The sequence below is a fragment of the Pristiophorus japonicus genome, chromosome 18 (assembly GCF_044704955.1).
Source record: "Pristiophorus japonicus isolate sPriJap1 chromosome 18, sPriJap1.hap1, whole genome shotgun sequence".
Lineage (NCBI taxonomy): Eukaryota > Metazoa > Chordata > Chondrichthyes > Pristiophoridae > Pristiophorus > Pristiophorus japonicus.
In genome coordinates, this window is record NC_091994.1 from 54,781,550 (window position 1) to 54,806,317 (window position 24,768).

The 24,768-nt window shown below is 45.5% G+C and overlaps 1 protein-coding gene across 3 annotated transcripts in view; it reads left to right on the forward strand.

The window, feature by feature from the left end:
- The window catches only part of cherp (calcium homeostasis endoplasmic reticulum protein), an 84,430-nt gene that overhangs the window by 33,996 nt on the left and 25,666 nt on the right, over positions 1-24,768 (forward strand). For all 3 annotated transcript variants that reach the window (XM_070860064.1, XM_070860065.1, XM_070860067.1), the window contains exons 8-10: positions 1,423-1,795; positions 2,586-2,746; positions 13,789-14,218. In XM_070860064.1, the coding sequence (XP_070716165.1) occupies positions 1,423-1,795; positions 2,586-2,746; positions 13,789-14,218 (964 nt within the window). The remainder of the gene's footprint in view (positions 1-1,422; positions 1,796-2,585; positions 2,747-13,788; positions 14,219-24,768) is intronic.

Consider the following 24,768-nt stretch of genomic DNA (forward strand, 5'->3'; position numbering starts at 1 on the left):
GCCCAAATCCTCTTCTCAATCTTTCTCGCTGCCATGCTCCACCTCACAGTCAGCAAGCTCCCCGTTGGAGTGGAACTAAACTACAGAACCAGTGGGAACCTGTTCAACCTTCGCCATCTCCAGGCCTGATCCAAGAACAACCCAACCTCTGTCGTCGAGCTACAGTACGCGGACGACGCCTGCGTCTGTGCACATACAGAGGCTGAACTTCAGGACATAGTCGATGTATTTATTTACTGAGGCGTACGAAACCTTACGCTAAAAATCCGTAAGACAAAGGTCCTCCACCAGCCTGTCCTCACCGCACAGCACTGCCCCCCCAGTCATCAAGATCCACGGCGCGGCCCTAGACACCGTGGACCACTTCTCATATCTCGGGAGCCTCCTATCAACATGAGCAGACATCGACGACGAGATCCAACACTGCCTCCAGTGCGCCAGTGCAGCCTTCGGCCGCCTGAGGAAAAGAGTGTTTGAACACCAGGCCCTCAAAACTGCCACCAAGCTCATGGTCTACAGGGCTGTAGTAATACCTGCCCTCCTGTATGGCTCAGAGACATGGACCATGTACAGTAGACACCTCAAGTTGCTGGAGAAATATCACCAACGATGTCTCCGCAAGATCCTACAAATTCCCTGGGAGGATAGGCGTACCAACATCAGTGTCCTCATTCAGGCTAACATCCCCAGTATTGAAGCACTGACCACACACGATCAGCTCCACTGACCAGGCCACATAGTTCGCATGCCAGACACGAGACTCCCAAAGCAAGTGCTCTACTCTGAGCTCCTTCACGGCAAACGAGCCATAGGTGGGCAGCGGAAATGCTACAAGGACACCCTCAAAGCCTCCCTGATAAAGTGCGACATCCCCACTGACATCTGGTAGTCCCTGGCCCGCCCTAAGTGGAGGAAGTGCATCTGACAGGGCGCTGAGCACCTTGAGTCTCAACGCCGAGAGCATGCAGAAACCAAGCGCAGGCTGCAGAAAGAGCATGCGTCAAACCAGTCCCACCCACCCCTTCCCTCAACGACTATCTGTCCCACCTGTGACAGAGTCTGTGGCTCTCATATTGGACTGTTCAGCCACCAAAGAACTCACTTCAGGAGTGGAAACAAGTCTTCCTCGATTCCGAGAGACTGCCTATGATGATGATGACTAAAACCGTTGGCAGTTTTAGGGAGAGGGGCAGTTTACACAAACCCTTTACTGTGTATCTGTGAAGTGGAAATGATCCTTCGTTTTTCACAGATTAAATTAAATCCAAGAGCTTTGTGATGAAAGTATGTTGTTTGAGACCCTTAACCTTCATTATCGACTGCATACGTTATCTTTCCAGCATCTTCTCTCTGTTTTGGTCTAATCTGCTCCGCTAATGTTCCTGATTTTAATTTTGTGTTTCTTCGTGGTGCTTCCTGCAGGCCTCTCTCATCACAGAGTTTGCAGCCGTGGTCCAGCCCATTCAGATGGCGTTCCAGCAACAGATCCAGACCCTGAAGGCCCAGCACCAGGAGTTTGTGGACAGTCTCACTAAGCATCAGCATCAGCAGCCGCCCCCCCAGCCCCAGCCCCAACCCCAGCCCCAACCCCAGCCCCAGCCCCAGCCCCAGCCTCAGCCTCAACTCCAGCCTCAGCCACAGCTCCAACCTCAACCGCAACTCCAGCCTCAGCCACAGCTCCAGCTCCAATCCCAGCCGCAGCCACAACCATTATTGGAACCCGAGGCTCCGCCACCACACATCGCACTGCCCCAGAGAGAGGATCTGCCGGCTCTGTCACCAACAGAGACATCAGGTGCAGTAATGGTAGAAATGAAATTGAGTTTGGACATGAAGTGAACTGTTAACACTTTGTTATATTGAATGGGTTAGAGAACTGTATGCAAAAAAAAAAACAAGTTTAAATACTCGTTCTTTTCTTTCCTTGTGCCTCCTAAGTAAAAATCTGTATCTGTTTGGAGAAATCTTGCGTTAGGCAGCTGCCCTTTAACCCTGAGGAGACTTGACGTTTCAGGATGAGTAGAGGCCTGAGACAAGCCCACCTCAGTTAGCAAGCACCTGTACTCCGAATTCGGATATGGAGCTGCCATTCAGTCCCTCGTCTGGTACTGGGATACAGAGTAAATGGAGCAAAGTTGCATTCCTCGCAGACACAAGTAGTGTGAGGGCAAAATTCTGCTTTTTCCCTTTTATGATGATGACAAAGTTTAGAAAATGCACTTAACAAATTGGAGAGTCCACATTTGACATTTTAACCCTTTAGTGAAAAGTTACACTTCCTTCACATGTTGTTCTACTTAAAAGTTCTAAAAGGCTCCCATGCTCCCTGATGGAATCCCATAGAGCGAGGTCACTCCCTGATCTCAGCTGACCTTTCAGTGTAGAAGGTGTGACGTGAAAGGCTGCTGCTTTTACAGGGAGGGAGTGCCCCATAGCCTGTGAACAGATGGTTGGCGAGACGTGGTTGAATACCTAGACCCTTGCCAGTAGCTTGCATGTGTTTTATTTCGTAACCTGGAGCGCAGTCTGACAGATTGTGTTTGCGGAAAGGAATCTACTTTTAAAACCTGCTGCATGTGTTACAGATGAGACCAAGCCACCACATCCCCTCCCTGAAAATGTGCCGAGTGGAGGAGGGGAGCCCAGTTCAGGAGGACAGCGGGGGTCTGGGCAGCACGAACACTCCTCTTCCAAGCCACCATGGTTTGAGCGCCCTGCTATGCCACTCTGGGGCCAGCAGCAGCAGGTAACTGGTTCAGCTTCGGGTAATATCTCAAGCTGTGTCGAACAGACAGCAGTGTGGAGCCGATGAACCAGCAGGCGGGTCACAAGTGACTTGTTACAGGGGAATTGGCAAGAGCCAGGAATGCGGGAGTGGCAGCGATAGAACCGCGATTTAGGGAGAATCTGACTTGTATTGGAGGCAGTTCAGAGAAGGTCCACTAGGTTGATTCCTGAGATGAAGGGGTTGTCGTATGAAGAAAGGTTGGGCCTATACTCATTGGAGTTTAGAAAAATGAGAGGTGAACTTATTGAAACATACAAGATTCTGTGGGGGCTTGACAGAGTAGATGCAGAGAGGATGTTTCCCCTCGTGGGAGAATCTAGAACTAGGGGGCACCGATAGCTGTTAACGGATATGATGTAATTGGGATTACGGAGACTTGGCTCCAGGGTGACCAAGGCTGGGAACTCAACATCCAGGGGTATTCAATATTCAGGAAAGATAGACAGAAGGGAAAAGGAGGTGGGATAGCGTTGCTGGTTAAAGAGAAGATTAACACAATAGTAAGGAAGGACATTAGCTTGGATGATGTGGAATCTGTATGGGTAGAGCTGCGGAACACCAAAGGACAGAAAACGCTAGTGGGAGTTGTGTACAGACCACCAAACAATAGTAGTGAGGTTGGGATGGAATCAAACAGTAAATTAGGGATGAGTGCAATAAAGGTACAGCAGTTATCATGGGTAACTTTAATCTACATGTAGATTGGGCTAACCAAACTGGTAGCAATACGATGGAGGAGGATTTCCTGGCGTGTATAAGGGATGGTTTTCTAGACCAATATGTCGAGGAACCAACTAGAGAGCTGGCCATCCTAGACTGGGTGTTGTGTAATGAGAGAGGATTAATTAGCAATCGTGTTGTGCAAGGCCCCTTGGGGAAGAGTGACCATAATATGGTAGAATTCTTCATTAAGATGGAGAGTGACTCTGTTAACTTAGAGACTAGGGTCCTGAACTTAAAGAAAGGTAACTTCGATGGTATGAGACGTGAATTGGTTAGGATAGACTGGCGAATGATACTTAAAGGGTTGACGGTGGATAGGCAATGGCAGATGTATAAAGATCACAAGGATGAACTTCAACAATTGTACATCCTGGTCTGGCGTAAAAATAAAACAAGGAAGGTGGTTCAACCATGGCTAACAAGGGAAATTAGGGATAATGTTAAAACCAAGGAAGAGGCATATAAATTGGCCAGAAAAAGCAGCAAACCTGAGGACTGGGAGAAATTTAGAATTCAGCAGAGGAGGACAAACGGCTTAATTAGGAGGTTGAAAATAAGAGTATGAGAGTAAACCTGCAGGGAACATAAAAACTGACTGCAAAAGCTTTCATAGGTATGTAAAGAGAAAAAGATAAGTGAAGACACATGTAGGTCCCTTTCAATCAGAATCAGGCGAATTTATAATGGGGAACAAAGAAATGGCAGATCAATTGAACAAATACTTTGGTTCTGTCTTCGCGAAGGAAGACACAAATAACCTTCCGGAAATACTCGGGGACCGAGGGTCTCGCGAGAAGGAGGAACTGAAGGAAATCCTTATTAGTCAGGAAATTGTGTTAGGGAAACTGATCGGATAAAAGGCCGATAAATCCCCGAGGCCTGATAGTCTGCATCCCAGAGGACTTAAGGAAGTGGCCCTTGAAATAGTGGATGCATTGGTGGTCATTTTCCAACATTCTATAGACTCTGGATCCATTCCTATGGATTGGAGGGTAGCTAATGTAACCCCACTTTTTTAAAAAAGGAGGGAGAGAGAAAACTGGGAATTATAGACCAGTTAGCCTGACATCCGTGGGGAAAATATTGGAATCAATTATTAAAGATGTAATAGCAGCGCATTTGGAAAGCAGTGACAGGATCGGTCCAAGTCAGCATGGATTTATGAAAGGGAAATCATGCTTGACAAATCTTCTAGAATTTTTTGAGAATCTAACTAGTAGAATGGACAAGGGAGAACCAGTGGATGCAGTCTATTTGGACTTTCAAAAGCTTTTGACAAGGTCCCACACAAGAGATTAGTGTGCAAAATTAAAGCACATGTTATTGGCGGTAATGTATTGATGTGGATAGAGAACTGGTTGGCAGACAGGAAGCAGAGAGTAGGAATAAATGGGTCCTTTTCAGAATGGCAGACAGTGACTAGTGGGGTACTGCAAGGTTCAGTTCTGGGACCCCAGCTATTTACAATATACATTAATGATTTGGACTAAGGAATTGAATGTAATATCTCCAAGTTTGCAGATGACACTAAGCTGGGTGGCAGTGTGAGCTGTGAGGAGGATGCTAAGAGGCTGCAGGGTGACTTGGACAGGTTAGGTGAGTGGGCAAATGCATGGCAGATGCAGGTAAATGTGAGGTTATCCACTTTGGTGGCAAAAACAGGAAGGCATAATATTATCTGAATGGTGACAGATTAGGAAAAGGGAAGGTGCAACGAGACCTGGGTGTCATGGTATATCAGTCATTGAAAATTGGCATGCAGGTACAGCAGGCGGTGAAGAAGGCAAATGGCATGTTGGCCTTCATAGCAGGAGGTCTTACTGCAGTTGTACAGGGCCTTGGTGAGGCCACACCTTGAATATTGTGCACAGTTTTGGTCTCCTAATCTGAGAGAGGACATTTTTACTATTGAGGGAGTGCAACGAAGGTTCACCAGACTGATTCCCGGGATGGCAGGACTAGCATATGAAGAAAGACTGGATCGGCAAGGCTTATATTCACTGGAGTTTAGAAGAATGAGAGGGGATTTCATAGAAACATATAAAATTCTGACAGGATTGGACAGGTTAGATGCAGGCAGAATGTTCCCGATATTGGGGAAGTCTAGAACCAGGGGTCACAGTCTCAGGATAAGGGGTAAGCCATTTAGGACCGAGATGAGGAGAAACTTCTTTACTCACAGAATTATGAACCTGAGGAATTCTCTACTACAGAAAGTTGTTGAGGCCAGTTCGTTAGATATATTCAAAAGGGAGTTAGATGTGGCCCTTACGGCCCTTAGGGTTAGATGAAGGGGTATGGAGAAAAAGCAGGAATGGGGTACTGAAGTTGCATGATCAGCCATGATCATATTGAATGGTGGTGCAGGCTTGAAGGGCCGAATGGCCTACTCCTGTCCCTATTTTCTATGTTTCAAAATAAGTGGTCACCCATTTAAAATGGAGATGAGGAGGAATTTATTCTCTTGAGGGTCATGAATCTGGAATTCTCTATCCCAGAGAGCTGTGGTGGCTGGGTCATTGAATATATTTACGGTGGCGATAGACAGATTTTTGAATGATAAGGGAGTCAAGGGTTATGGGGAACTTGCAGGGAAGTGGAGTTGAGGCCAAGATCAGATCAGCCGTGATCTTATTGAATGGCGGAGCAGGCTCGAGGGGCCAAATGGCCTGCTCCTATTTCTTATGTTCTTATGATTAAATAAGGCCAAATAATTACTGCAGATATAAATAAATAAACCACACTTATTGCCTGGGGTTCCTTGTTAGTGTCTGGATTTCCTGGTTTTTATGTTTAATTGATAAAATCCCACTGAATGCAGAATATTTGAGGGAGTATATTGGACACATGCTGGATACAAATATTTTAATTATATAGATTTAAGAGGTACATTTTTAATTATATAGATATGACATTTTTAATTATATAGTACATTTATGAATGTATAGATACAAACCTATATTTTCACCCTTGTTCTTGTTTCACTGGGTGATTCCTTTCTGCCCTCCTTCCCACCTCGTGGTCCTCGATAGATGCTCCTCCTCCTCGCTTCCCCACATTTCCCTGATCCCAGTGATGTGTGACCAGGATTGGGATCTCAAAGCACCGTGGACCAACTTGCCTGCTGTCACTCTGACTTTGCAGCACCTTTAAGTAGTAACAAGCGAATATAAATAATATTATCTTGCCAAGACAGTGCTCTGATGGGGAAGAATATAATGTGCCAGCCCTCTTTCTCCTGTTCCATTCCACCAAAGCAGTGGTGCTCTTCAGGAGTACTTGACTGTTAAAGGATTCCTCTACTGACAGTCCCACAGGCTCTGCACGTGTGAAATGGGAGGAACCTTATGAATAACATCTTCTAGCTACCATTAAGTTGCACGTAGTACCTGTGCTTACACACCAATCAGGATTCTTTTTATTTTGAAATGATCACTGGTTAGGTGATCTTGCCGTTGATGCAGACGGCAGCAAGTGCCTGTCTGTTCCTCTAACTGGCACTGGTCTAGCCATTGTCCTTTATGCTGCTGTTCTGGTGCCATTCTCTTTAGTGAAGACACCTTTTGAGAGTCTGCTTGCATTGTATAAAAGTGACCATCTCATGCATTTTAATAGACCATGTGCAGTAACCTAAGTTTATGTGAGTGAAGATCTAGTGAGGACAGGGTCAGGCTTGGCAGTGAAATTCCTCCCTCCCTGGGTGGTTGATTAACCCACTGACACTGTCAGAGCTCACTCGGGACTAATGGCAAAGTGCTGAAGGGTATCACACGCCCATGGAATCAACCCCAGCAAGGATTGGCTAGAAAAGAGGAAAAATGAAGTCAGAAAACAAAATGTTAAACTTTGTTAACAGCTGTTTCTATTTACACTGTTTATGTAAGTCATAAAACCCAGTTGCTAAACTAAGCAAATCTTGTTTGTGGCTGCGTTAGTCTGTTTGGTTTCTGGTTTGAAGGATGCACCAAATGTCGATGAGATTACAGAAGTAGTTCACATTTGGGATTTTTTAGCACCACACTAGTCAACAAGCATTGGCTTAACATGTAAACAGGCTTCACTTTTTTACTGTTTAGCAACCGGATTTAGTCTGATGGACAGAGAACCCAGCACTGTCATCTTGTAGGAGGTGGAGCCTGTGATAGCTGACGTGCTGGTGTCCGAAGTACCGAAAAGGTTTCTGAAGCAATAGGTTAATTCAGAAAATAGTTGGCTGGACTGGTGTCACAGTCAGTCTTCCTTTGCTGGATAGGCTAGAGGAGATGCAGATGTAGGGTGGAGCGGGGCCATGGGGGGATTTAAAGCTGAGATCTTTAAATTGAATGCATTCGGGGGACAAGGAGCCATTGGCGAGGACAAGATCGGGAGTGGGACTTGATGTAAGACAGGATGAGTTTTGTATGAGTTGTGGTTTATGGACAGTGGAAGATACAAGAGGCTAATAAGGAGCGTGTTGGACCAGTCGAGTGTGAAAGTAACAAAGACATGGATATGGGTTTCTGCGGTGAAGAGGCAGAGATGGGCAGTGCTGCAGTGCTGTGGACAGGATATGGGGTCTGAAACTAAGGTATTTAGCAAAATGGGGTACCAAGGTTCTGGTTGGGCTGAGATAATGACTGGGGAGAAGGCAGCCAATCAGTGGTGTTGGAGTGGAGTTTGTGGTGGGGCCCAAAAACAATGGGTGTCTAATGTCAGGGAATTGGCTCTGCTTCCAATTCCCACTCTCCATGTAAATATGAACCTAAACTCTTGTCCCGTATTTTGCGGTGGGTAATGTCAGCGAACGGTCAGCCTTCATTGACCCTCTGAAACTGACCTTAACTTCAGGATTTAGTGTATGTGCATCTAAACGCAGAAATCCTTAAGTTGCAGTCAGTCATTCATTGCTCCGACACAGGCTATGCTATGGCCCGCACCCCCCATAGCTGGCAATCACTGAAATCGGTGGAACTGACCAAAACTTGAGCTTTTATAGAAAGAAAAAGAAAGACTTGCATTTCACGACCACCGGACATCTCAAAGCACTTTACAGCCAATGAAGTACTTTTGGAGTGTAGTCACTGTTGCAAAGTAGGAAATACAACAGCCAGTTAGCGTACAAGCAAGCTCCTACAAACAGCAATGTGATAATGACCAGATAATCTGCATTTTTGTTGTGTTGATTGAGGGATAAATATTGACCTTGACACCGGGGATAACTCCCCTATTCTACTTTGAAATAGTGCCATGGGATCTGAGAGAAGAAATTTCTCCTCGTTTCCGTTTTAAATGGACGACCCTTTATTCTGAAACTATGCCCCCTAGTTCTAGATTCCCCCACGAGGAGAAACATCCTCTCTGCATTTATCATGTCAAGCTCCCTCAGAATCTTCTACATTTCCACAAGATCATTTTTCTAAACTCCAATGAGTATAGGCTCAACCTTTCTTAATAAGACAACCCCTTCATCTCAGGAATCAACCTCATGAACCTTCTCTGAACTGCCTCCAATGCAAGTATATCCCTCTTTAAAAAAGGAGAACAAAACTACGCAGTACTCAAGATGTGGTCTTGCACAGTTGTAGCAAGGCTTCCTTACTTTTATAGTCCATCCCCCTTGCAATAAAAGCCAACATTCCATTTGTCTTCCTAATTACTTGCTGTACCTGCACACTAACTTTTTATGTCTCGTGTACAAGGACCTCCAGATTTCTCTGTGCCGCAGCATTTAGCAATCTCTTCCCCCATTCAAATAATAAGTTGCTTTTTTATTTTTCCTACCAAAGTGAATAACCTCATATTTTCCCACATTATATTCCATCTGCCAAATTTTTGCCCACTCTTTGCATTCCTTTACAGATTCTTTGCATCCTCCTCGCAATTTGCTTTCCCACCTATCTTTGTATCATCAGCAAATTTGGCTACATTATACTCGGTCCCTTCATCCAAGTCATTAATATAGATTGTAAATTGAGGCTCCAGCACTGATCCCTGTGGCACCCCACTAGTTACAGTTTGCCAACCTGAAAATGGTCCATTGATCCTGACTCTCCTGTTAGCTGATCCTCTATCCATGGTAATATGTTATCCCCAACACCATGAGCTCTTACCTTGTGCAGTAACCTTTTATGTGGCACCTTATCGAATGCCTTCTGGAAATCCAAATACATGACATCTACTAGCTCCCTTTTATCCACCTTGCTCGTTATAACCTCAAAGACCTCCAGCAAATTTGTTAAACATGATTTCCTTTTCATAAAACCATGCTGACTCTGCGTGACTATCATGATTTTCTAAATGTCCTGCTACCATTTCCTTAATAATGGACTCTAGCATTTTCCCAATGACAGCTGTTAGGCTAACTGGTCTATAGTTTCCTGCTTTCTGTCTCCTTCCTTTCTTAAATAGGAGCATTATATTTGCGGTTTTCCAGTGCTGGTACCTATCCAGAATCCAGGGAATTTTGGTAGATTACAACCAATGCATCCACTATCTCTGCAGCCACTTCTTTTAAGACCCAGGATGCAGGCCATCAGGTCCAGGGGACTTGTCCACCTTTAGTCCCATTAGTTTGCCTAGTACATTTTCTCTAATGATGGTGATAGTTTTAAGTTTTCCCCATCTCAAAAGTCTCTTGATTATCAATTCTTGGGTTGCTTTAAAAAGCAGTAACCAGCTGCCCTAAGGGTTTCCTGCAATGTTGTAATAAGAAGGGAGTGCTGTGTTGGTAATGTGCCCGTTGGGTGCGGTAGTGTCTGACTGACTGACTACTTTTATTTTAGTCTTGAACTTTGACTTGTGTGAAATTCGGGATTAAGTTGTTTGTTTTTTTCAGTACAAATTCCATTTTCTTTTGTGGCTCCCGTCTATCGACACTGCAAATACATGTATGCAGAGTGGGAAGCAGGCATTATAGTGATGAGTAATGTGCCTGGCCTCTGTGATGACTCACTATCTAGGAAAGGGTTGGATTGAGTTTCTCAGTCAAGATCTAAACCGGTCTAACTCAACATCTCGAGGTGAAAATTGCCGAGCAGCTGTGGTTTTATCACGAGTCCACAGCAGAAACTGCCTGGCTGGAAAAGGATAATGTGGCAGGTGGGTAATCTTGTACAGGGAGAGTGGAGAATCTTTTACGTGGTGAATGACTTGCTTCTGAGGGCTAAAAGAATTACTTCTGATGGTGATGGCAGCTTGTGCTGAGGTACAGCTTCAGATCGGGCCATAAAAGAGCTGGAGCGGCAGGCCTTGGAACATCGTGGCCCCCCCCCGACTTGCGAGAGAACACCTCCGCAGGTGGTGCCATAAAAGAGCTGGAAGGGCATACCACTACAACTACAAGTGTGCGACGATTTTGAGGTGGGCGACTGGGTGATGTCATCAGGACACAGGTCGTCGTTTGGAGCGTGGGCAGGAGTATCGGCGGGGCCCAGGTGCAGCAGAGGAGCGGGAAGGTCGCAGCAGAGGTGTGGCGAATTATCGAGGCGGAGGAGCGATGAAGGATCGTGGCTGAGATTCGGTTGGTGATCGTGGCGGAGATGCGGTGAATGTTTGGTGCGGTGGCAGAGGAGCGGTGAGAGATCGTGGCAGAGGTGTGGTGAATATTTGTGGCGAAGGAGCGGCGAGAATTCATGGCGGAGGTGCGGCAAATGAGGGTATGGGGCCCAGAAGAGCTGACGGCCCAGGGACAGCACAGGCAGCCCACACTGCGATATGTGAACGCACTAGGTCCGTGCGGCAGAGCAGGTCTCCAGTCATCCTGGTTAACCCTTGCCACTGGATAAAGGCCTAGCTCTGTCAAGCCCGTGTGGTGGCTGATGTGCAACGGTCACCACAAGTTTAAAAAAATCCACGCACAGGCATCTTCCACCCCTTCCATTGGAGTTCAGGACTGGAACATCGGGTCCTTCATTGAAACATCTGTGCACTCATCCCTTTTGGTGTGGAAGCAAGTCCTCCTCGTTCGAGGGACCACCTATGATGATGATGATGACCACTTCAAAGGTGGCCCTCTATGGTTTCAACTTCCCTGGGTGCCCGTTCTTCATTTCTTACCACAGACAGAGTGTTGGGAGGTGGGGGGTTCTTCTATCTGACAGGGCAAAACAGTCAAAGCTGAAAGAAGGAATTACCCAATCACCTCCACTCTGGCTACATGCAACCACGGTTATCCCTCAGCCAAAACCTTCTTGCTGTTTGTGAGATCTTGCTGAAACAATTTCTTTGCAAATTACTCGTCCAAAGTAAATCTGGATTAAGTTACTGATTTCTGCCTTGTTTCAGTGGTCGGTAGTTTGTAGCCTGTTTTAATTCTTTAAGATCTTGTCTCGGTCACCTTTTAAAGAAGGAAAGTTTTGCATTTATATAGTGCCTTTCACAACCTCAGCATGTCCTAAAGCTCTCTGCAGCCACTGAATTACTTTTTGAAGTGTGATCACTGTTGGAATATAGGAAACACGGCACTCAATTTGCACAGCAAGCTCCCACAAACAGCAGTGTGATAATGACTAGATCATCTGTTTTTTTTTTAGTGGTGTTGGGTGAGCAATAAATATTGGCCAGGAAATAAGGTCATGGCCTCGGTTTATTGTCTCTTCCAAAAAACGGCACTTTTGACAGTGCAGCACTCCCTCAGTACTGGACTGGAATTTCAGCCAGGATTTAGTGCTCAAGTCTCTGGAGTGGGCCTTGAACCCACAGCCTGACTCCGATGCGAGAGTGCGACTGACTGAGCCATGGCTGATAGCAAGCTGGCCAGGGCCACCTTGCATGATTGTTCATTGGCAGGTTAAAAGGCAACAATGTGCATGCATCACTCTGTGTACCAACGCTCTGATTCCTGTAGTAAAACCAAGCCCATAACTTTGTGTAGAATATAACTAGTCCCTAAACAACACCGAAACAGATACTGTTTTTAACACCTCTCCAAAGCCTCCCTTCAGATGGTGGTGGCAGCTTGTGCTGAGGTACAGCTTCAGAGGTGGCCCATTCAACACGTGCTTCCAACCAGGATTGCTGGCAAGTCATCAGGAGCTGTTGTTTCTTCCCCCCCCCCCCGCCCCCCCCTCACCAATCCCACCTTTCTCCATCCCTCGCCAGCAGATTCCAAAGACACCAGAATTTTTGAAACTTCTTAAAGCAGGTTTTAGGACTGGTTTGACGGCATTCTTTCTCATTAAACTATTTTCCACTGCTGTGTTAAGACTAATCGGTGCCTGCAGAGCTCGGGGGCATAAATGTGCATTTAATTGTGAAGACATTCTGAATTTGAAATTGAAGAGCAGGGAACTTGCAGCAACCTCAACCGTCGAGTCTGTGTTTGCATCATTGATAAACACACCTTTCACCCAAAACTACATGTCTGCAATACAAAATTCTGTACGTATTGTTTAAAATTTGGCATTTATTGAAATTTACAAAAACAAATTGGCCGCAATGAATGTAAGATGGCGATATCCCTTTAATTGTAAATATCTCTGCTGTTTTAGTTTAAACTTTTCTAATGCGCGAACACATGCATTCATTCCTGGGGTTGTATTCTGCAAGGTCATAGATGTCCCTTTGGCAATCTTGCAGGCGAGATGGTTTTTATGAACTGTAATTTATTTTTTCTTTAAGCAAACGGTTGGTTATTAAGTGGTGGAGGGATAGAATGTTCAATCAAAACTAGGAACTCATCGCACAAGGGGTAGTAATAATAAATTTGCATTGTACCATGCTGCGGCACAGTACCCTGGTACACCTGCAATCCTTTCAGGCGACTATGATTTTTGTATGTTACAATGTTTTAATAGCAGATCGTTGGGTGTATATGGAACTTGCAGCATATAGCACAGCTTTAAAGGAAAAGTATAGTCCAATTAATTGCCCCTTTTATCTTAAAAAGGAGAGATGTTAGTACATTTAATGTGTTGCAGGCACACGTTGCTGCCATGATTTATACTTTAGGTCTCCAGTTAGACCGATCTGGGAGCAGGCATTAGCTGGAGCATTAAATTGGGCAAGGTGTAAATCGGGCATGCGACCCAAACCTGTCCGGGCAGATTAGGTTAAAATCTGGGCAATTGTGGGAAGCCCTCCTCATTATTGAGAGTGCCCAAGTTAGAGCTGGTCATTGCCATGGTGTCACTTGCTCCAGCTCCAGTCTAGTCTGCAGAGCTGTTCAAAAAAACCGATGCCGATAATTGCAGTTTAAGCCAGTTCAGTTAACAAATAGTTCTGTGCTGTAAATTCTATCTAAGTTCAATAATAATTCAAGCGGTCTGAGAACATCTTTTTCATTTTTCTGCCACTGCCAGTTTGACCAGGCGTTTAATGCTCCACACCAAGGGCCACCTCATTGTCAGCCCTGGAATAACAACCATGAAGGGATGTGGAACGACCAGCGGGAACAAAATTGGAACAACCAGCGAGATGCTCCGTGGAACAATCAGCACGAGCCGTCCTGGAATAATCAGTATGATCCCCCGTGGAACAACCAGCATGAACCGCCCTGGGGGGGCCAGCGGGACCCGCCATTCAGAATGCAGCGGCCCCCCCACTTCCGGCAGCAGCCCCCCTTCCCGCCACACCAGCAGCACCCGCCGTTTAACCAGCCGCCGCATCCCCACAACTTCAACCGCATTCCACCACGGTTCATGCAAGATGATTTTCCTCCCCGGCACCACTTCGATCGGCCCCCGTATCCTCCTCACCACTTCGACTATCAACAAGGAGACTTTCCGCCAGGTAAACAATTCCCAGAAGCCTGTTCAATGGTAACGTTGTGTAGTTTCGCTCTTATTTAACGGTTTTCATCCTTTTACTGTGGCTTTAAGTTGATTTCAAATACTTGTTTCCTATCGCAGATCTTTGTTTTTTAAAATGCTGACTGTAGAGAAAGACTTGCATTAATATTGTCCCAAAGTGCTCTACAGCCAATTAAATATTTTTGAAGTGTAGTCACTGTAGGAATGTAGGAAACGCGGCAGACAATTTTCGCACCGCATGGTCCCACAAACAGCAATGCGGAAAATGACCAGATCACCTGTTTTTGGTGTTGGTTGAGGGTTAAATATTGTCCAGGATACCTAAGAGAACTCCCTTGTTCTTCAAAATAGTGTCATAGGATCTTTTACAACCACCTGAGAGGGCAGACGGGGCCTCGGATAAATGTCTCATCCGAAAACGGCACCTCCGTCAGTGTAGCACTCCCTCAGTACTGCACTGAAGTGTCAGCCTAGATTTTGTGCTCAAATTTTTGGAATGCTACCAGTGAGCTATGGCTAACACTTGGTAGTTACAATGCGACAGTAATGGAAGAGATTCTAGTTCAGAACTTTGTCTCTGATGTTTGTATTTCCAGTTTCCCTGGTGAGTTACTGACCCTGGGGGAGGAGCCCTGTGCCAAACCTGTAAAGTGCGCTTCCTGCTAAGGAATGACATTGATGGTATCCTCGATTGGGCCAATCACAGTGCTGATTGAGGGGGGAATTGTAGTTGAAGATAGCGAGAGGCAAGAGAGTCGGCTGAAGGCAGTTGAGTGCTGCAATGGAAGGAATGTAACATTGCTCTGGATGGGCACAAGTCATAGAAATTTACAGCACGGAAGGAGGAAATTTTGGCCCGTGTCCGCGCCGGCTGACCAAGAGCTATCCGGCCTAATCCCACTTTCCAGCTCTTGGTCCGTAGCCCTGCAGGTTACGGCACTTTAAGTGCACATCCAAGTATTTTTTAAATATGATGAGGCTTTTTATCTCTACCACTCTTTTGGGCAGTGAGTTCCAGACCACCACCACCTTCTGGGTAAAGAAATTTCCCCTCATATTTCCTCTATACCTCCCCCCAATTACTTTAAATCTATGTCCCCTGGGTGTTGACCTCTTTGCCAAAGGAAACAGGTCCTTCCTATCCACTCTATCCAGGCCTCTCATAATTTTATAGACCTCAATCAGGTCCCCTCAGCCTCCTCTGTTCCAAAGAAAACAGACCCAGCATCTCCAATCTTTCCTCATAGCCAAAATTCTCCAGTCCAGGCAACATTCCTGTAAATCTCCTCTGCACCCTTTCCAGTGTAATCACATCTTTCCTGAAATGTGGTGACCAGAACTGCACACAGTACTCCAGCTGCGGCCTAACCAGTGTTTTATACAGTTCAAGCATAATGTCCCTGCTCTTGTATTCCATGCCTCGACTAATAAAGGCAAGTATTCCATATGCTGCCTTAACCACCTTATCTACCTGGCCTGCTACCTTTAGGGATCTGTGGACCTGCACTCCAAGATCCCTTTGTTTCTCTATACTTTTCAGTTCATACCCTTTAATGTGTATTCTCTTGCCTTGTTTGACCTCACCAAATGCATTACCTCACACTTACTGGATTGACTTCCATTTGCCACTGTTCTGCCCACCTAACCAGTGCATTGATCTCTTCCTGCAGTCCCTTCAGCCTATTTTAGTGTCATTTGCAAACTTCTTAATCATACCCCCAACATTCAAGTCCAAGTCATTGATATATACCACAAAAAGAAAGGGACACAGCACTGAGCCCTGCGAAACCCCACTGGAAACATCTTTCCAGCCACAAAAACATCCATCAATCATTGCCCTTTGCTTCCTGCCTCTGAGCCAACTTTGGCTCCAACTTGCCACTTTGACCAGTTTGCCATGTGGGACCTTATCAGGAGCTTTGTTAAAATCCATATACACTACATCATACACACTGCCCTCATCGACCCTCCTGGTTACCTCCTCGAAAAATTCAATGGAAGGAATGTAGCGTTGCTCTGGATGGGCAGAATCATAGACGTTAGTCAGACACGACCTTCCCTTAACAAATCCATGCTGACTGTTCTTGATTTAAAGGCAGAAGCAAAAGATAGGAAGAAGAAAAGTAAGTGAGGGCAGAGAAACCCAAGGCAAAAAGCAAAAAGGGCCACATTAAAGCAAAATTCTAAAGGGGCAAAGTGTGTTAAAAAGACAAGCAAAAAGGTCTGTGTCTCAATACGAGGAGTATTCGTAATAAGGTGGCCGAATTAACTGCGCCAATAGATGTTAACGGATATGATGTAATTGGCATCACGGAGACATGGCTCCAGGGTGACCAAGGCTGGGAACTCAACATCCAGAGGTATTCAGCATTTAGGAAGGATAGACAGAAAGGAAAAGGAGGCGGGGTGGCGTTGCTGGTCAAAGAGGAAATTAATGCAATAGTAAGGAAGAACATTAGCTTGGATGATGTGGAATCGGTATGGGTGGAGCTACGGAATACCAAAGGGCAGAAAACGCTAGTGGGCGTTGTGTACAGACCACCAAACAGTAGTAGTGAGGTTGGGGACAGCATCAAACAAGAAATTAGGGATGTGTGCAATAAAGGTACAGCAGTTATCATAGGCGACTTTAATCTACATATTGATTGGGCTAACCAAACTGGTAGCAATGCGGTGGAGGAGGATTTCCTGGAGTGTATTAGGGATGGTTTTCGAGACCAATATGTCGAGGAATCAACTAGAGGGCTGGCCATCCTAGACTGGGTGATGTGTTATGAGAAAGGACTAATTAGCAATCTTGTTGTGCAAGGCCCCTTGGGGAAGAGTGACTATAATATGGTAGAATTCTTTATTAAGCTGGAAAGTGACACAGTTAATTCAGAAACTAGAGTCCTGAACTTAAGGAAAGGTAACTTCGATGGTATGAAACGTGAATTGGTTAGAATACACTGGCGAGTGATACTTAAAGGGTTGACGGTGGATAGGCAATGGCAAACATTTAAAGATCACATGGTTGAACGTCAACAATTGTACATCCCTGTCTGGAGTAAAAATAAAACGGGGAAGGTGGCTGAACCGTGGCTAACAAGGGAAATTAAGGATAGTGTTAAGTCCAAGGAAGAGGCATATAAATTGGCCAGAAAAAGCAGCAAACCTGAGGACTGGGAGAATTTTATAATTTAGCAGAGGAGGACAAAGGGTTTAATTAGGAGGGGGAAAATAGAGTATGAAAGGAAGCTTGCTGGGAACATAAAAACTGACTGCAAAAGTTTCTATAGATATGTGAAGAGATAAAGATTAGTGAAGGCAAACATAGGTCCCTTGCAGTCAGATTCAGGGGAATTTATAATGGGGAATAAAGAAATGGCGGACCAGTTGAACAAATACTTTGGTTCTGTCTTCACGAAGGAAGACACAAATAACCTTCCGGAAATACTAGGAGACCGAGGGTCTCGTGAGAAGGAGGAACTGAAGGAAATCCTTATTAGTCAGGAAATTGTGTTAGGGAAACTGATGGGATAAAAGGCCGATAAATCCCCGAGGCCTGATACTCTGCATCCCAGAGTACTTAAGGAAGAGGCCCTAGAAATAGTGGATGCATTGGTGATCATTTTCCAACATATATCGACGCTGGATCAGTTCCTATGGACTGGAGGGTAGCTAATGTAACACCACTTTTTAAAAAAGGAGGGAGAGAGAAAACGGGTAACTATAGACCAGTTAGCCTGACATCAGTAGTGGGGAAAATGTTAGAATCAATTATTAAGGATGAAATAGCAACGCATTTGGAAACAATGACAGGATCGGTCCAAGTCAGTATGGATTTATGAAAGGGAAATCATGCTTGACAAATCTTTTTTGAGGATGTAACTGGTAGAGTGGACAAGGGAGAACCAGTGGGTGTGGTGTATTTGGACTTTAAAAAGGCTTTTGACAAGGTCCCACAAGAGATTGGTATGCAAAATTAAAGCACATGGTATTGGGGGTAATGTACTGACGTGGATAGAGAACTGGTTGGCAGACAGGAAGCAGTGAGCCGGGATAAACGGGTCCTTTTCAGAATGGCAGGCAGTAACTAGTGGGGTGCCGCAGGGCTCAGTGCTGGGCCCCCAGCTCTTTACAATATACATCAATGATTTAGATGAAGGTGTTTAATGTAATATCTCCAAGATTGCAGATGACACTAAGCTGGGTGGCAGTGTGAGCTGTGAGGAGGACGCTAAGAGGCTGCAGGGTGACTTGGACATGTTAGATGAGTGGGCAAATGCATGGCAGATGCAGTATAATGTGGATAAATGTGAGGTTATCCACTTTGATGGCAAAAACACAAAGGCAGAATATTATCTGAATGGCGGCAGATCTGGAAAAGGGGAGGTGCAACAAGACCTGGGTGTCATGGTACATCAGTCGTTGAAAGTTGGCATGCAGGTACAGCAGGCGATGAAGAAGGCAAATGGTATGTTGGCCTTCATAGCTAGGGGATTTGAGTATCGGAGCAGGGAGGTCTTACTGCAGTTGTACAGGGCCTTGGTGAGGCCTCACCTGGAATATTGTGTTCAGTTTTGGTCTCTTAATCTGAGGAAGGACGTTCTTGCTATTGAGGGAATGCAGCGAAGGTGCACCAGACTGATTCCAGGGATGGCTGGTCTGACATATGAGGAGAGACTGGATCGACTGGGCCTGTATTCACTGGAGTTTAGAAGGATGAGAGGGAATCTCATAGAAACATATAACATTCTGACGGGACTGGACAGGTTAGATGCAGGAAGAATGTTCCCAATGTTTGGGAAGTCCAGAACCAGGGGACTTAGTCAAAGGATAAGGGGTAAGCCATTTAGGACTGAGATGAGGAGAAACTTCTTCACTCAGAGTTGTTAACCTGTGGAATTCTCTACCGCAGAGAGTTGTTGTTGCCAGTTCATTGGATATATTCAAGAGGGAGTTAGATATGACCCTTACGGCTAAAGGGATCAAGGGGTATGGAGAGAGAGCAGGAAAGGGGTACTGAAGGAATGATCAGCCATGATCTTATTGAATGGTGGTGCAGGCGCGAAGGGCCGAATGGCCTACTCCTGCACCTATTTTCTGTGTTTCTATTAAGAATCATGCCCACGTCTTTTGCCTCCACACACATATCTCCTTTATGGTCTCTAATAGGCCCACTCTTCCTCTTAATGTATTTATAAAACACCTTTGGGTTTTCCCTGAATTTACTTGCGAACATTCTTTCATTCTCTTTGCTTTCTTGATATCTTTTTTCATTGCATCCCTGCACTTTTTATACTCCTCTAGAGTTTCTGCAGTAAGGGGTTCTCTGTATCTGTCATAAGCTTCCCTTTTTTTCTTTATCTTACCTTGCATGTCCCTTGACAAACAGGGGGCTCTAGATTTGTTAGCCCCACCCTTTTTCTTGAAGGGAACATACTTGCTCTGTACCCTCAGGATCTCCTCCTTGAATGCCTCCCACTGCTCTGACACTGATTTACCATCAAGTAACTGTTTCCAGTCCACTTTGGCCGAATCTCAGCTCAGTAAAATTGGCTTTACCCCAATTGTGAACTCTTTTTCCTGGTTCATCTTTGTCCTTTTCCATAACTACCCTAACTCTTACTGAATTGTGAAAACTAGCCTAGCACCACAGTGCTCTCCTACTGGTACCTCTTCCACCTGCCCCCGCTTCATTCCCCAAAACCAAGTCTAGAACCGCTTGCTCCCTTGGGCTTGTGACATACTGGCTAAAGACATTCTCCTAAATGCATTTTAGGAATTCCGCATCCTCTCCCAGTCACACTACTTTTTTCCCAGTTAATATTGGGTAGTTGAAATCCCCCACTAATATAGCTCTCTAGTTTTTACACTTCGCAGCAATTTGCCCACATATTTGTTCTTCTATCTCCCTCTGACTGTTTGGGGAGCCATAGTACACTCCCAGTAGTGTGATCACCCCTTTTTTGTTCTTCAATTCAACCCACATGGCCTCGTTTGATGACCTTCTAACATATCATCCCTTCTCACAGCTGTAATTGTTTCTTTAATACTGCAATTCCCCCTCTCCTCCTTTTTTACTCCCCTCTCTATCCTGTCTGAAAACCCTGTAACCAGGAATGTTGAGCTGCCGTACCTGCCCTTCTTTCAGCTATGTCTCAGTAATAGCTACAATAGCGTATCCGAAGTGTCTATCTGTGCTCTCAGCTCATCTGCCTTATTTCCTATACTCCTTGCATTGAAGTATATACCATTTAATATTGCCAAACTCCCTTGTCTATTTTCCAGCCCTTGTTTCCGGTCTTCCAAATTCACTTTCTACTTTTCTGCTGCCCAATTCCAGCTTTGCTTCTCTCCCCACTGAATCTATTCTCCGGTTCCCATCCCCCTGCCAAGCTAGTTTAAACCCTCCCCAACAGCACAAGCAAACCCTCCCGCGAGGATAATGGCCCCGGCTCTGTTGAGGTGCAACCCGTCCGCTTTGGAGAGGTCCCACCTCACCCAGAAACAGTCCCAATGTCTCGGGAATCTAAAGCCCTCCTGCCTGCTGCACCATCTCTCCAGTCACGCATTCATCTTCTCTATCCTCCTATTTCTGTACTCACTAGCACCTGGCACCAGCAGTAACCCGGAGATTACTACTTTTGAGGTCCTGCTTTTTAATCTCTCTCCTAGCTCCCTAAACTCTGCCTGCAGGACCTCATCTCTCTTTCTACCTATGTCATTGGTACCGATATGGACCACGACCTCTGGCTGTTCACCCTCTCCCCCCAGAATGTCTTGCAGCTGCTTGGTGATATCCTTGACCCTGGTACCAGGGAGGCAACATGCTATCTTTGAGTCATGTCTGCGGCCGCAGAAACGCCTGTTTGCTCCCCTGTCTATCAAATCCCCTACCACTATTGCCTTTCCATTCTTCTTCCTCCCCTCCCCCGTGCAGCTGAGCCACTGGAGATGCCGTGGACTTGGCTCTGGCTGCCATCGCCATCACCAGTACTCTCAACAGAATGCTGATTGGAGAGCATGGGGGACTCCTGCACTACCTGCCTAGTCCTCTTCTGTCTGGTAATCACCCATTTCCTCTCTGCCTGCACAATTTTAAGCTGCAGGGTGACCACCTCTAGACACGTGCTATCTACAAAATTCTCAGTCTCGCGGATGCACGGCAGTGACTCCAGCCGCCACTCAAGCTCCAAAACACGGAGCTCGAGTTACTGTAGCTGATAACACTTCCTCCATATGTGGTCAGCCAGGCTACGTGAAGCATCGAGGACTTCCCACATAGAAACATAGAAATATAGAAAATAGGAGCTGTAGTAGGCCCTTCGAGCCTGCAACGCCATTCAGTATGACCATGGCTGATCCTCTATCTCAACATCATATTCCCGCTTTTTCTCCATATCCCTTGATGCCTTTTGTGTCTATAAATCTATCTATCTCCCTCTTAAATATATTCAGTGACTTGGCCACCACAGCCTTCTGTGGTAGAGAATTCCACAGGTTCACCACCCTCTGAGTGAAAAAATTTCTCCTCATCTCTGTTCTAAATTTGCTACCCCATATCCTGAGACTGACCCCTTGTTCTAGACTTCCCAGCCAGGGGAAACATCCTACCCGCAACCAGTCTGTCCAACCCCGTCAGAATTTTATATGTTTCAATGAGATCCCCACGTATTCTTCTAAACTCCAATGAATACAGGTCAATCTCTCCTCATACGACAGTCCTGCCATCCCAGGAATCAGTCTGGTGAACCTTCGCTGCACTCCCTCTATGGCAAGTATATCCTTTCTTAGGTAAGGAGACCAAAACTGCGCACACTACTCCAGATGTGGTCTCACCAAGGCCCTGTATAACTGCAGTAAGAGATCCTTGCTCCTGTACTCAAATCCTCTTGCAATGAAGGCCAACATACCATTTGCCTTCCTAACTGCTTGCTGTACCTGCATGTTTGCTTTCAATGACTGGTGTACAAGGACACCCAGGTCCCTTTTGTACATCGACATTTCCCAAGCCATCACCATTTAAATAATACTTTGTCTTTGTTTTTCCTACCAAAGTGGATAACTTCACATTTATCCACGTTATACTGCATCTGCCATGTGTTTGCCCACTCACAAACCTATCTAAATCACCTTGCAGCGTATTTGCATCCTCCTCACAATTCACAATCCCACCTAGCTTTGTGTTGTCAGCAAACTTGGAAATATTACATTTGGTTCCCTCATCCAAATCATTTACATATATTGTGAATAGCTGGGGCCCAAGCACTGATCCATAGAAACATAGAAAATAGGTGCAGGAGTAGGCCATTCGGCCCTTCGAGCCTGCACCACCATTCAATAAGATCATGGCTGATCATTCCCTCAGTATCCTTTTCCTGCTTTCTCTCCATACCCCTTGATCCCCTTAGCCGTAAGGGCCATATCTAACTCCCTCTTGAATATATCCAATGAACTGGCATCAACAACTCTCTGCGGCAGGGAATTCCACAGGTTAACGACTCTCTGAGTGAAGAAGTTTCTCCTCATCTCAGTCCTAAATGTCCTGCCCCTTATCCTAAGACTGTGTCCCCTGGTTCTGGACTTCCCCCAACATCGGGAACATTCAACCCACATCTAACCTGTCCCGTCCCGTCAGAATCTTATATGTTTCTATGAGATCCCCTCTCATCCTTCTAAACTCCAATGTATAAAGGTCCAGTTGATCCAGTACCTCCTCATATGTCAGTCCTGCCATCCTGGGAATCAGTCTGGTGAACCTTCGCTACACTCCCTTAATAGCAAGAACGTCCTTCCTCAGATTAGGAGACCAAAACTGAACACAATATTCCAGGTGAGGCCTCACCAAGGCCCTGTACAATTCCAGTAAGACCTCCCTGCTCCTATACTCAAATCCCCTAGCTATGAAGGCCAACATACCATTTGCCGCCTTCACCGCCTGCTGTACCTGTATGCCAACTTTCAGTGACTGATGAACCATGACACCCAGGTCTCGTTGCACCTCCCCTTTTCCTAATCTGCCGCCATTCAGATAATCTGTCCTTGCGTTTTTGCCCCCAAAGTGGATAACCTCACATTTATCCACATTATACTGCATCTGCCATGCATTTGCCCACTCACTTAACCTGTCCAAGTCACCCTGCAGCCTCTTGGCATCCTCCTCACAGCTCACACCGCCACCCAGTTTAGTGTCATCAGCAAACTTGGAGATATTATACTCAATTGCTTCATCCAAATCATTGATGTACATTGTGAAGAGCTGGGGTCCCACCACTGAGCCCTGCAGCACTCCACTAGTCACTGCCTGCCATTCTGAAAAGGACCCGTTTATCCCGACTCTCTGCTTCCTGTCTGCCAACCAGTTCTCTATCCACATCAGTATATTACCCCCAATACCATGTGCTTTGATTTTGCACACCAATCTCTTGTGTGGGACCTTGTCAAAAGCCTGTCAAAAGTCCAAATACACCACATCCACTGGTTCTCCCTTGTCCACTCTACTAGTTACATCCTCAAAAAATTCCAGAAGATTTGTCAAGCATGAATTCCCCTTCATAAATCCATGCTGACTTGAATCGATCCTGTCACTGCTTTCCCAAATGCGCTGCTATTTCATCCTTAATAATTGATTCCAACATTTTCCCCATTACTGATGTCAGGCTAACTGGTCTATAATTACCCACTTTCTCTCTCCCTCCCTTTTTAAAAAGTGGTGTTACATTAGCTACCCTCCAGTCCATGGGAACTGATCCAGAGTTGATAGACTGTTGGAAAATGATCACCAATGCATCCACTATTTCTAGGGCCACTTCCTTAAGTGCTCTGGGATGCAGACTATCAGGCCCCGGGGATTTATCGGCCTTCAATCCCATCAATTTCCCTAACACAATTTCCCGCCTAATAAGGATATCCTTCAGTTCCTCCTTCTCACTAGACCCTCGGTCCCCTAGTACTTCCGAAGGTTATTTGTGTCTTCCTTCGTGAAGACCGAACCAAAGTATTTGTTCAATTGGTCTGCCATTTCTTTGTTCCCCATTATAAATTCACCTGAATCCGATTGTAAGGGACCTACGTTTGTCTTCACTAATCTTTTTCTCTTCACATATCTATCGAAGTTTTTATGTTCCCGGCAAGCTTCTTCTCGTACTCTATTTTCCCCCTCTTAATTAAACCCTTTGTCCTCCTCTGCTGAATTCTAAATTTCTCCCAGTCCTCAGGTTTGTTGCTTTTTCTGGCCAATTTATATGCCTCTTTCTTGGATTTAACACTATCCTTAATTTCCCTTGTTAGCCACGGTTCAGCCATCTTCCCCGTTTTATTTTTACTCCAGACAGGGATGTACAATTGCTGAAGTTTATCCATGTGATCTTTAAATGTTTGCCATTGCCTATCCACCGTCAGCCCTTTAAGTATCATTTGCCAGTCTATTCTAGCCAATTCACGCCTCAAACCATCGAAATTACCTTTCCTTAAGTTCAGGACCCTAGTTTCTGAATTAACTGTGTCACTCTCCATCTTAATAAAGAATTCTACCATGTTATGGTC